The sequence below is a fragment of the Canis lupus genome, chromosome 24 (genome assembly GCF_048164855.1).
Source record: "Canis lupus baileyi chromosome 24, mCanLup2.hap1, whole genome shotgun sequence".
Taxonomy (NCBI): domain Eukaryota; kingdom Metazoa; phylum Chordata; class Mammalia; order Carnivora; family Canidae; genus Canis; species Canis lupus.
The window spans coordinates 44974030-44987300 of NC_132861.1; the positions used below are offsets into that span (position 1 = coordinate 44974030).

General features: G+C 42.9%; 1 protein-coding gene across 6 annotated transcripts in view; it reads left to right on the forward strand.

The window, feature by feature from the left end:
- Positions 1–13271, forward strand: part of ARMC9 (armadillo repeat containing 9) — a 147473-nt gene that overhangs the window by 59040 nt on the left and 75162 nt on the right. For all 6 annotated transcript variants that reach the window (XM_072796654.1, XM_072796656.1, XM_072796657.1 and 3 more), the window contains 5 exons: positions 913–1036; positions 3966–4105; positions 5801–5877; positions 8543–8617; positions 12780–12870. In XM_072796654.1, the coding sequence (XP_072652755.1) occupies positions 913–1036; positions 3966–4105; positions 5801–5877; positions 8543–8617; positions 12780–12870 (507 nt within the window). The remainder of the gene's footprint in view (positions 1–912; positions 1037–3965; positions 4106–5800; positions 5878–8542; positions 8618–12779; positions 12871–13271) is intronic.

A 13271-nucleotide genomic window follows, 5' to 3' on the forward strand; every position in this document is an offset into this window, starting at 1 on the left:
TAGCAGACATTTATTATGAGTGACGGTGCATGCATTAACATTATCAAGACACACGTCCACAACAGGCTAGTGATAACTCAGGGCTTCTTGTAGGGTCGCAGCTATGGTTCCCAACTCCTCTAAGCCACAGGGTGTGTCTAGAAGGAGCAAGGAGTGTGGCCAGAAAGCACTACTGCTTGGCTGCCTCTATTATAAAGACTAAGGGACCCAAAACATTAGAGATTCCTTATTCTCTTTCTCCTGGTAGATCTGGCAAGGCTCCCCACAAAAGCATAGTGATGAATTATGTTTAAATATTTTTTGTTTATTTATTTTAGAGCGAGTGTGTATATATGTGAGCAGGGATGGGGCATAGGGCGAGAGAGAGAGAAGCAGACTCTCTCCTAAGTGCAGAGCCCAACTCTGGGCTCGATCTCACAACTTTGAGATCATGACCTGCACTGAAATCAAGAGCCGGAGATGTAACCAGCTGAGCCACCCCGGTGCCCCATGATGAATTATGTTTTTATTATAAGTAGAGTGGTTTTCTCTTCATTAGATAGTTGATTGAATAAAACCAACTTTGCAGAAGAAATATGTTTTAAGTTTTTTAGAACCTAAAATTACCCAGTCTCTACATGTGTTACATGCAAAGTTTTCCTAGAAAGTGGTTTTGGGGTAGCCCGGGTGGCTCAGCGGTTTAGCGCCGCCTTCAGCCCAGGGCGTGATTCTGGAGACCCGGGATCAAGTCCCACGTCGGGCTCCTTGCATGGAGCCTGCTTCTCCCTCTGCCTGTGTCTCTGCCTCTCTCTCTCTCTGTATCTCTCATGAATAAATAAATAAAATATTTAAAAAAAAAAAAGAAAGTGGTTTTGGAACATACACCTAACAAGATAAATTCTTTCACTTGTGCATCTCTGGTTATATTACTAGGTCGCCTCTACCTGGCCCAGAGCACAAAGGTGCTACGGATGCTGGAGGAAAGGCTGAAGGAGGAGGATGAGGACATCGTCACCCGTGAGAACGTTCTTGGGGCCTTGCAGAAGTTCAGCCTCAGGTGCTGACCAGGCAGGAGGTCACAGTGGCTCCTGTGAAACCAAATAAGGCTTCTGTGAGAACCGCTTAGTCCCTGTGGCAGTCCAAGATCCAGATGACATTTTCTGTTAATGTTTAGGAGAGGTTGGGTAATTTTCCAAGATAGAACTAGAAAGCTTATCTTGAATCCTCGACACCCTCCTGCTCCAGCTGCTGCGGAAGGAGGAAGCTCTGTCATGGTCTTCTCATGAACACAGCTGGTGCTGGCCAGAGGCTGGATTGTGTTTCAGGCCACGTGCATGGTATAGAGACGAGCGCGTGAATAAAACCTGATAGAGCTCACTGCCTGCAATTGGCTCACTGCCTGTAAATAAATGGCCACAATGGGTGTGGTGGGTAGCTCTGTGGAAAACAGGGTGGGGGACTCCTGCTTCTTTGTCCACCCTGTGGTTCGTGGTCTCCATCTGGACCATGTCAGGACTTGGATCTTGTATCCACCTAGAGCTTTGTTTTCATTAATAGCTTTATTGAAGTGTATGCTCATAGCACAAAATGCACCCCTTTTAAGTGTGCCGTTCAGTGATTTTTTTAGTAGATTTACAGAGTTGTACAACCATCACCACAAGCTAATTTTAGAACGTTTCCATCCGCACACAAAGAAGCCTCATGCCCATTTCCTGTCCTCATTCCAGTCCCAAGTAACCACGGATTTGCTTTTCGTAGTGTTACCCATAATGGACATTTTTAGATAAATGCAATCATATAATATGTGTTCTGTTGTGACTGGCTTCTCTCGCCTAGCATAGTGTTTTTGAGGTTCATTCAAGTTGTAGCCTGTGTCAGGACTTTGTTCCTTCATAATGCTAAAGAATGCACCATTCTATGGATAGACTATGTTTGGTTTATCTGTTCATCAGTTGATGGACATCTGGATTGTTTCTACTTTGGGGCTATCACAGATAATTGTGTTCTGAACATTTGCCTACAAGTCTTTGTGTGGACCTGGAGTCGGTCCGTGTCTAGGAGTAGAATAGCTGAGTCATATGACATTCTTCCAGCATGTGGGTTCCTTCTGGAGCACTTCACTTTCTTTTTGCATTAATAAGAATTCTAGTACCTTGAGTCCTCAGCTTTTTCTGACCATCAGTCCTCGTCTGGACATACTTTTCTTCCTGTCCAATGTGGTTAACATTCGATTGACTCTCGATAACCCAAAGCCTGCAAAGTGACTTACTCTAAGTGTGCACTTTTAGTGAAGGAAAGTGGTAGGTGTTTGGTTCCTGTTTTTTGCTGAGTCCCTGCCAATGAAAAGTTCTTGTTCTAACTATGTGAACTGTAAATAGTAAATTCCAGAGTTATTTTTCCTCAGATCATATGAACACTTGGTTTCTGTTTATAATTTACCTTGATGTTGACCATATTTGGAAAATTTTTGGAAACTTGGTAACTGTAGTAAGATATAATGAAGACATGCTTCCTCCTGGTAATACAGATATTTACTGCCAGTTTTTTCTGTGCTTCAAATAGTAATAAGCTATTCTGTTCTGGAAATATGCTTAATGTTTTCACCATTTGCTAGGGTCTGTACAATGAATGTAGAAAATAGTTAGGATTACCAAGAGAATGTAGCCTTCATTGTATTCTAGTAAATTTAACTGAATAGGTGAGTGTGGTATTTCAGAAAAGCACAAACTAGCACCTGGCTGGCTCGGTGAATAGAGCATATGATTCTTGATCTCAGGTTGTGTGAGTCTGAGCCCCATGATATGTGTAGAGATTACTTAAAAATATAAAATCTTAAAACATATATATACATATATGCTATATATATATATATATATATATAGCATAAACAGATACTGTCCTGGGTGGGAGTCCTACCATAACCTGTTGATTAGGAGATGTGAGTGATGGTTCCCCCATGATGTTTTGATGTTCAAAGAATTCTTCTCTGGTGATATCATCATGCCTAATCTTATCAATTCTTGCAGGGCAGGGAGGAGCAGATAGAGAAGGAGAGAGAATCTTAAATAGACTCCACGCTGTGTGTAGAGCCAGACATGAGACTTGATCTCACAATCCCGAGATCATGACCTGAGCTGAAATCAAGAGTCAGATGCTGCACTGAACTGAGCCACCCAAATGCCCCTAATCTCATCAATTCTTAAAGCTGGCATGAAGACATTCACCATAACACATTTTGATGAGTGTTAGATTTTGTAAGAATTATACCTGGACTTTGATGGAATATAATTCTGTATAAATTGTATTGCCCACATCATTAAACTATCCGTACTTTACAGAGACCTGAATCAAAATGAAATTGAGCTGGTTTTTGGCTTTTCTTCATTTTTACACAGCTCAAAAGTGCCTAGCCAGACTAGAGTTTACTAAAAATCTATTTGTCGATGAACTATTTCTATGGCTGTCTCCTGGGTGAAGTGAACCAAAAGCTATCAGTAAATATTTATTAAATATTTGATGTAATTCTCTGCTAACTTTAAATATTGAAAAAGAAACTTTCAAAGTAGAAGGCCTCCTGACTGCCTTATCTCCCTCTAAATCCTTAGGGATACCCGCAAAAGGTAAAGAATTTGTTATTTCAATTGTGTGAGTCTAACAACAAAATATTCTTCAGAGTCTGTACCTTCTGCACAGTTTGTCTTGTCTTTTTTTCTTAAGATTTATTTATTTATTTGAGAGAGAGCAGAAGGAGAGGGAGAGAGTCCTCAAGCAGACTCCCCGCTGAGCACAGAGCCCGATGGGGGTGCTTGATCCCAGGACCCTGAGATCATGGTCTAAGCCTAAACCCAAGAGTTGTATGCTCATCCAACTGAGCCACCCAAGCACCCCATCAATTTGTCTTTTCTGATCAGCATGTACATCACCATGTACTCTTACAGGGAAGGTTTCTTGCCAGATTTGTTAACCTGTAGGCTTTTGCCTCCTAGGCGCCCGCTGCAGACGGCAATGATTCGAGACGGCCTCATCTTCTGGCTGATTGATATTCTGAAGGACCCTGACTGCCTGTCAGACTATACGCTGGAGTACTCGGTGGCTTTGCTCATGAACCTCTGCCTCAGGAGCGCAGGTCTCAGAATCCCCTGTCCCCGTGCCCTCAGGTTTTGGTGTGGGGGAGGGAAAGAGAGCCTGGTCCTCAAGCCTTGATGACCACCCAGCCTGACATGGTTTGCCTTTAGTCTTTCTCATAGAAAACTGAAACAGGGGCAGCCCCGGTGGCACAGCGGTTTGGCGCTGCCTGCAGCCCAGGGTGTGGTCCTGGAGACCTGGGATCGAGTGCCACGTCGGGCTCCCTGTGTGGAGCCTGCTTCTCTCTCTGCCTCTCTCTCTCTCTCTGTGTCTTTATGAATAAATAAATAAAATCTTTAACAAAAAAAAAAGAAAGAAGAAAGAAAGAAAGAAAGAAAGAAAGAAAGAAAGAAAGAAAGAAAGAAAGAAAGAAAGAAAGAAAGAAGAAAGAAAACTGAAACAGAAGTAGAGTGTAAAACATTTCCAACTAGTAATACAGTTGTTGAATCCCTGAAGCCAGATACCATTCTGGCCTTGGAAAGAGCATTTTATATGTATGCAGTGTCTGAATTAAGAGGAAATTAAAACAGTTTACATTTTTCTTCATCTTCATCTTCGAAGTTAGGAAGAATTACGATCCATTCTGTCCAAAGACAGAGAAATATGTTTCCAAAATTCTACAGGGATAAGTAAGTTGGTGGCAGAGCAAGGATGTTAGACTGTGCTCCCTTCTCCTAACCACAGCAGTCTCTCCCACTTCACTCCCTGGAGATGAGATACTCATGTGCACATCTCATTTGATCAATAAAGGTAGTGATAGCAGCTTTTCTATAGATTTCATCCCATTTAAATGATCTGTTACCTAGACTGGAAGAAGTGTCTTTATTTTATTTATTTTTTTAAGATTATTTATTTATTTATTTCTGAGAATACACAGAGAGGAGAGAGAGAAGCAGAGACACAGGCAGAGGGAGAAGCAGGTGCCATGCAAGGAGCCTGACGTGGGACTCGATCCCGGGTCTCTAGGGTCAGGCCCTGGGCCAAAGGTGGCGCTAAACCACTTGAGCCACCAGGGCTGCCCAAGAAGTGTCTTTAGAAGAGGTGCCAAGTGCAGCCTGTGGCTGATACCAGTCTGAGCAGCCCCAGTTTTGGGAGAAGGTTCTATGAATAAATAGCTCAGGGGTATAAGTTAGAAGCTTTTTTGCCCTTGGATGCTTTGTAATCTGAACCACTCATGTGCTGTTTACTGAGCAAATGTGATTCCAGTCTTCTCTTAAAAAACAGCATATGCAAAGCAAATATCCTAACTTTAAAACATTTATCAGATTCTAATCAGCTTTTCTTAATATCATCAATGTATTTGCTGTGATTGTTATGATGTTTGGATGGCGAAAACATCTGTATGATTTTTATGATGATGGTCTGCACACCTGGGAGGCAGAACATAACTCTCTAATCTATTGTGTTTTTGCTGTCATGAATAGCTCTGTTCTCTGCACCATCATTTACTGAGTACCTGGAGTGCACAACCTATACTGAGTTACTTCATTCTGCATCACCTTTTGAAATAGGTGTTAATAGTCCTTAAGGAACCCCAGGAGGAGGAAACTGGGGCCCAGATTGGTTAAGTGACTCACCCAGGGTCACGCAGTTCATAAGCAGAGGAGCCAAGATTTGCATTCAGGTCTGCCCGACTTGAAACTGTGTGCTTCGGAGTTTAAACATGTCACATTTTGTTTTGTTGTTTTTTCTCAAGGGAAGAACATGTGTGCCAAGGTGGCAGGCCTGGTGTTGAAAGTTCTTTCGGACCTACTTGGCCATGAGAACCATGAGGTACTGGGCCAGCGCTGCTAGCCTTGGGCTTGGGGGAGGGCTGGCCCAGCTGGTGAGTGAAGTTCACTCCTCCAAATACTGGAACTGGGAAGCTGGAGTTGATCCCCGACTCCTCATTTCCTACTGCCCTGCCTCCATGGGTCTGTGCCAGCTCCCTCCCAGGCCTTCTCCTCCTTGTCACTCACCCTTCTTCATTCTTCCCCCACATCCACTCTCACCATGGTGGTACGTAGCCTGAAAATTTAGTTAACATTTTGGGTTGCATGTATAATTGTGTAAGTTGTATTGCACTCTAGATCTCATTCTTTTCTTGCCTTTTCACTATCCTATTAGAACTTTTCTGTGTTGCTTTGTATACATCTCATTCCTTAACTCTCGCTACTGCAGAACAGCCCATGTTTGCAGCCCTCCCACCCAGATCCCCAGGCCTGTCCACCTCAGTGCCTCCAGCTCTCAGTCGCCACAGCAGGCCTCAGGACACCACCATATTGGCCCCCTAATGGTCCCTGGGGTACAGACATACTCGTCACTGCTGGCTCACCCCGTGTTTCAGTCTCAGGTCGGAGTCCTGCCACTCTGTCCTACAGCATGGCTGTACCAGCTCCTACTCTGTGGCCTCCCCAACACTGGTGTGATTTTCTGTCATCTAACCTATGGGCTGCAAGCCCTTTTAAAATAAAGTAGAGGTCTTGATAAACTAACAGAAACTTCTAAACAGTGTGAGTATCCTTTCCCCGGTTTTCTACAGATGCTTACACAAAAACCATGGCATCACTTTGCACCTGAAGCCAAAACCCCAAACAAAACCTGATCTCGTTAGCCAGATCAGGTGCAGAGGTATCTTAGCAGGACAGGACTGAGTACTGCTGGGTCAGAGTGAGGCACTTAGTATTCCTGCATCCGGTCCCATTTCAAGCAGCTCCCCTTCTGTTCATTTCTCTCACATCTTCCATCCCTCTGGCCCCACCAGCTGAGTGCCCCGGGCTGCTTCAGCAGTTGAAGAGTTGGTGGTTAGTACAGTGTGTGCATGCTTTTTATATTTTAAAATCAAGAGCTCTTAACTTCTAGACTCTGTTCTCCATTTTATTCAATTAAGGCAGTTGAAGCCTGTAGGAAATATATTCTGTCTCTAATAGTAAATGTTGGTTTCAGGTGTTGGAACCAGTATGTTACAGACTAGACCAGAGGACTTAAATCTTGTTATAATTGTTACAAATATATTTGCCTTGAAGGTGAGCTAGAAAATCTACCTGTACACATGTTAGAACCTAGAAATGCATTCACTACATAAATAAATGCTACATACATCAGTCTTGTGTGAGATAATCGTGGTCTTGAAGGATGAAACCCAGGAGCCATAAACGGAAAGATGCACATATTTAACTCTGTGAACATTAAATTTCTTTTTATGTAGAAAGAGGAATGAGAGTCAGTGGACAAATGATACCCTGAGAAAAAAATTTGCATCACAGGATAAAGGTGTAATACTCTTTATATATGAAGAGCTCCTATTAATTAATAAGTGAAAGAAGAAAAGGATAAAGTACACGTGGGCAGTTTACAGAACAGTAAATCCTGATGACCTGTAGACAAAGGCAAGATGTTTAGTTTTGCCAGTAGTCCAGAAAATTAAAGTAAGAACAACAATAAGATGACTTTTTCTTTACCCATCAGATTGGCAAAAATTAAAGGGTAATAAAGTCCAGTGCTGGGAAAGAACGGTGGGAATGGGCCCTCCTCCATTGCCATGGAAAGTGGAGCATAAAGTGTGCTCCAAAGGGAGCTCTCATTTATCAAGTACCTGCCATATACCATGTCCTGGGTGGCTTGATGTTGGGGTTACCTATGTACATAAAACATGGGCCCAGTTCTTGAAGAGCTCACAACAGAGGAGACTTAAGTATAAATAAAAAATATATACTGAATCCAGTGTGGTAGTGGAGGGATATACAGGGAGCAGAGCAGAGTGTGGTGTGTGGCGAGGGGCCCCGTAAGTACTGTGGGATTGATCTGTACAGTGTAGCCTACATGGTGGCAGGCAGGAAGGAGCAGGGGGACATGATAGTGAGGCCAAACCTTGAAGGGCCATGTGTGCTGTTCCAAGGAGTTAGGACTTTCCAGGTAGGCTCTAGAGAAGATTTCCAAGGTAGGAAGAGGGATGATTTGGCCCATGTTGCAGAATTTTGGCAATGATATGATTATTGAACTAAAGAGTGAACATCAAAGACAGAGACCCTTTTGGAGATTCAGTGTCACCCAGGTCAGAGACCATATCTGAACAAGGACAGTGACAGTATGTGTGGGAAAGAAGAGTTCCTATCAAAAGCAGCTTAGCAGCTCATCACTGGAAAGCAAAAGCAAGAGCATTCAATAACGACTTCAGTGGTTCTAGTCTGATGATCAGCACAACATTAGTTAAGCAGTGAAACACAGGAGTGAGCTTTAGGAGCCAATAATGAACTTGGCTTTGAACTCTTAGTTGTAGTGTAGCTGTCACTAGGACATGTGAGTAGAGATATCTGTCATTTGGAAACACGCATCCTGGAGCTCAGGAAGATGGCACTCACTCTCCTCGGTAGCCAGGTTATTCTTGAGTAGGGTGTTTGATCGTTGAGTTGTACAGTATTTGAGAACTTGCACATGACTGTTCTTTCTCCCCTTAAAGATACAGCCGTATGTGAATGGAGCTCTGTACAGCATCCTCTCTATTCCATCCATTCGTGAGGAAGCAAGAGCAATGGTAAGAAAATGTGCTTGAGAAATTTATAAGCTTCCGTCAGTGCCACGGTTCAGAAGCTATTAGAGCAAGGAGCTCTCAGACTGTGCTCCGTACACCTTGGGCTCCATGGCTTGCACATGTGAACTCCCTGAAATTGTATGCCAAGCACACATTTGCAGTTTTCTGGGGAGAGAATCTGTAGCTTTTATCAGATTCTCAAAGGATCCCTAACTCCTAAATCTTAAGAACTTCAGTGTTAGAGGGATACCCAAGTGGCTCAGGCAGTTGAGCATCTGACTCTTGATGTCGGCTCAGGTCATGATCTCAGGGTTGTGAGACTGAGCTCCACATTGGGCTCCACACTGGGTGTGGGGATTCTCTCTCCCCTCTCCCCTTCGCTTATGCTCTCTCTCTAACAACAAAAAGAAAAAAACTAATGTTAGAAAGTTCCCAGCAGGCTTATTTTTAGAAAGTTAGAGATATTTTTTTAAGATTTTATTTATTTATGAGAGACAGAGACAGAGAGAGGCAGAGACACAGGCAGAGGGAGGAGCAGGCTCCATGCAGGGAACCCAATGTGGAACTCCGTACCGGGACTCCAGGATCATGCCCTGGGCCAAAGGCAGAAGCTAAACCACTGAGACACCCAGGGATCCCCTAGAGACATTTTTTTGTAATGGTTTATTTTAATTTGGAGGCTTTTGAGAAAGCCTATGGATTTCATAGTAGGGGGAGCTTAAATGGTGAAATGGAAAAAGCCACCACTGAAATGCACTCCCAGGATTCCCAGAGGGCCTGTGGTACAGTGAGAACTGATGCAGACCAGACACAGCCTGCAGGTGCTCAGCAGCCAAAGGAGCCAGAAACTCTCCTAAAGATGACAAAACTGGTACCTGGTTTGGCTGGCAAAGAGTAAATGCAATATTTAATGTGTTTAGTGTTTGTATTGGGAGTGTAAAACAAGCTCCAGGTGATTAGCATCTTTTGAGACAAGTGTTTCTAGATCTAATCAGCAAAAGCTCTGAAGTTTTGTCCTTTTTCCTGTAACATGAAACTAGGTTAACAGTGTACATATTAAATGCTATGATGAAGAGATTAAATATTTCCAGTCAAAAACTGGCCAAGTTCAGTTTGAGACCAATGAAAGAAACATGTTTCTCCACTTAATTTTGCTTCCTTAGAAGAATTGCTAAATCTCCTAATTAATCATCTAAAATTGTATCAGCAGTTATGCCAAAGATAAAAACTTAATTAGGAGCCACTCTGTGTGGTCATAGTAAACAATAGAACTTAATTGCCTATGTCTTTAAAAAATAAAATAAAATCTGCTATTTTAATACAGAATGGAGGAACTAAACTTGATTAACCTCTGCATTATGGTCATTCCAGTGAGAGGAATTGTCAACCAAAGCAGAAACAAGGAAAAAGACATGTAGGCTGAAGAGAAAGAATGAGCAGAGGTGGTATGGATCAAGTAGCATGAAAGGCAGCATGGAGGAAGGACATCCAGGGCAAGGGGCGGAAAAGAGAGGAGGGAACAGCAGTAAAGGGACAGGGCGTGGGTGGGGAGGAAAGACTCACGGTTGTAGGATGTGAGAGTGTGACCCTTAGAGATCATCCAGGCCATAGAGAAAAAATATGGAGGAAAGGGACCGTGCCTCAGAGACCTGGGGGAACGATACCCAGAGGTCTCACACTTATGTACCTGGAGTCCAAGGAAAGGAGTATATGGCATAATAAGAACTGTGTGTTTGCAACTGTGTGAAACATTTGTGTGCTTGTGGAAGATGACAAAGAATACATAAAAATTATATCAGTACCGAATGCTATTGTGGTGGTCTTAAATAATAGTTCCCAAAGTGGAGGAAATAATAAATGAGTGCACTGAGCCTCATTTGAACTTGAAGAGACTGCCAAGGTCTGGGGCAGGGGAGCAGTTCGGTCAGTAGGGCTGCCCTCAGGCCTCCTCCAAAGCCTCCTGCATCTAGGGCTGGAGCAGTTGTCGGCCACAAAGCTCTTTCTTAAAATTTAAACACCAGCCAAACACTCTGCCCTGAGCTAGAGGAGACTGCAGCCCTCTTGGCACCCTCTTCCTTGATCCAAGGACCATCCAGAGCTGTCCTTCAGGTTCTCTGTGCGCTTACCTAGCTCTGCCTATCAGTTAATGCTCCTGTTCTTCAAGATGCAGTCCTAAGCCTCTCACTCTTCTGAATGTTGTTTACTCCCTCGGCTTCAGCTACCAGATCTCTCTTCTGAGCCACCAAATTCTTCTGAGAATAGCAAGCACTATTTATTGAGCATGTGTTATATGCCAGCAGCTGGACTAGATAGGACTTTTTTAGGTATAATTTATGAGCAGTGAAATGCACAGGCCTTACGTATACAATTCAGTGCATCTAACAAACATGCATCAACATAACCGGTACCCAATTTACATTCTTTATCTTTTAAAAATTTCCTGTTAACTCGAGTTAACATCCTTATTTTAGAGTTGAAGTCACAGGCTGGGAGGAACTAAGCAGTTTGACCAAGGTCACACAGTTTCCTGAGGGAGCTCGGATACAATCCAAACTTAACCCTCTAGGAGGTAATGCTCTGTTCTAGACGATAGGAATTCACCATGTTCAAAACTGTACTTGGCCTGTCTTTGATTCAGATTCTGCTATTGATTCCAAACAGGCCTACATTAAAAGAGGGAAATACTGGCTCATTCCACTGAAAAGTTCAGGCATAAGATTCAGGCAGAGCTTGATCAGGGTTCACATGTCACTAGATCCATTTCTCTCTGCTTCCTCTGTTTTGGATTCATTGTGGTGGCAAGAAGCCTCATCAGCTCCTGCCATCCATGCTCATCCACATCTCTCTCCCGGAAAGAGGGAAGAGGAAGAGGGAAGACGGGAAACAGACATCTGTGCTTGAGTCAGTATCTTACCTCTACATTTCCTTGTCCTTCTGTTAGTACTGAAAGTTCTGATGCTAGTGGTTTGTAACAAAATAAATAATGCACAGTGTAGTAACTTTGTAATTCTTTTGATAGAAAAAGAATAATAGGGCAGCCCCGGTGGCACAGCGGTTTAGTGCCACCTGCAGCCAGGGGTATGATCCTGGAGACCCGGGATCCAGTCCCACATCGGGCTCCCTGCATGGAGCCTGCTTCTCCCTCTGCCTGTGTCTCTGCCTGCCTCTCTCTCTCTCTCTCTCTTTCTGAATAAATAAATATTTAAAAAAAAGAATGATAGCTGTTTAAAAAGAGGTTCCACTTACTAACTTCTCTACAGATATGGTTTCACTCTTCATTTTGTGCTTAAATCCAGAAGGAAGAGTATAAAGAAATCAAAAGAAAGAAGCCACCTCCCAAAACAACATACTGCCCAAACTAAAGGGAATACTTACGTATGGAGTAAAATTTTACAATAGTTTCTTTTTCACTTATTATCTTAGTGTAGTTGACATACAGTGTTGTGTTAGTTTCAGATGTACAATATAGTGATTCAGCAAATCTGTACAAGAGCCAGTGCTCATCAAGATAAGTACAGTCACCATCTGTCACCATACAACATTATCACAGCATTATTGACTATATTCCCAATGCTGTACTTTTTATCTCCATGCTGCTTATTTATTTTCTAACTGGAAGTTCATGCCCCTTAATTTCCCTTCACCTATTTCACCCATCCCCCCTCCACCACCCTCTGGCAATCCCCAGTTCTCTGTACAATAGGTTTTTTTGTTTGCTAAATGTTTTATAATTAGGTCAGATACTCAACCAAGAGTAAAATAATTTAACTGTGAATTATAAAAAGAATAAACAGAATATGTAATACTGGGATGCCTGGGTGGTGCATTGCTGGAGCATCTGCCTTTGACTCAGGTCACGATCCGGGGTCCCGGGATCAAGTCCCACATTGGGCTCCCCACAGGGAGCCTGCTTCCCCCTCTGCCTGTGTCTTTGCCTCTCTCTCTCTGTCTCTCATTCATTCATTCATTCATGAATAAATAAATTTTAAAAAAATATTTAGAACTGAGCAGAGGAATTTTTATTGTATATACCCCCCCTCCCCCCAAAAAAAGGATTTTTTGTGTTGTTTCAGTGAGAGTATTCCACTGGAAACTAATTTCTCTTGTAAACAAACAAACAAAATAACCCTGAAATATTGACTTTTACTCTCTCCAATGCCCCTAGGGAATGGAGGACATCCTTCGCTGCTTCATCAAAGAAGGCAATGCTGAAATGGTCCGCCAGATTGAATTTATCATCAAGCAACTTAATTCAGGTTCGTTCATCTATAATCTATCTTTTGCATCTTTCACATGTGCCAGAAAGATACATGGGCTTGTCATGCCTTGGAATTCATTCAAGAGGTTTTAAGGGAGGTGGGAGATCCAAGTGAACCCACCAACAAAAGTTTGACCAGGTAGTCAAGACCAGTCTGTCCCAAGACCAGCTATCTCTCATCACACGTTAGGCTTATAGTCAACAAAAATAATTCAAAAGCAATCACAAACAACCTGCTCTAACCTTATATTCTCTTTGTGTGGGCCTCCCCCTCCTAATTCTTTCCTCACCTCATAAGGCTTCCCTGGAGTCCTAGGGTCGGATAAGGAAAACAAATGCCGGTCTCCCTAGTACCACTACATAAAACATCATTCTCCTGCATGTGTTCATTCCTTCAAG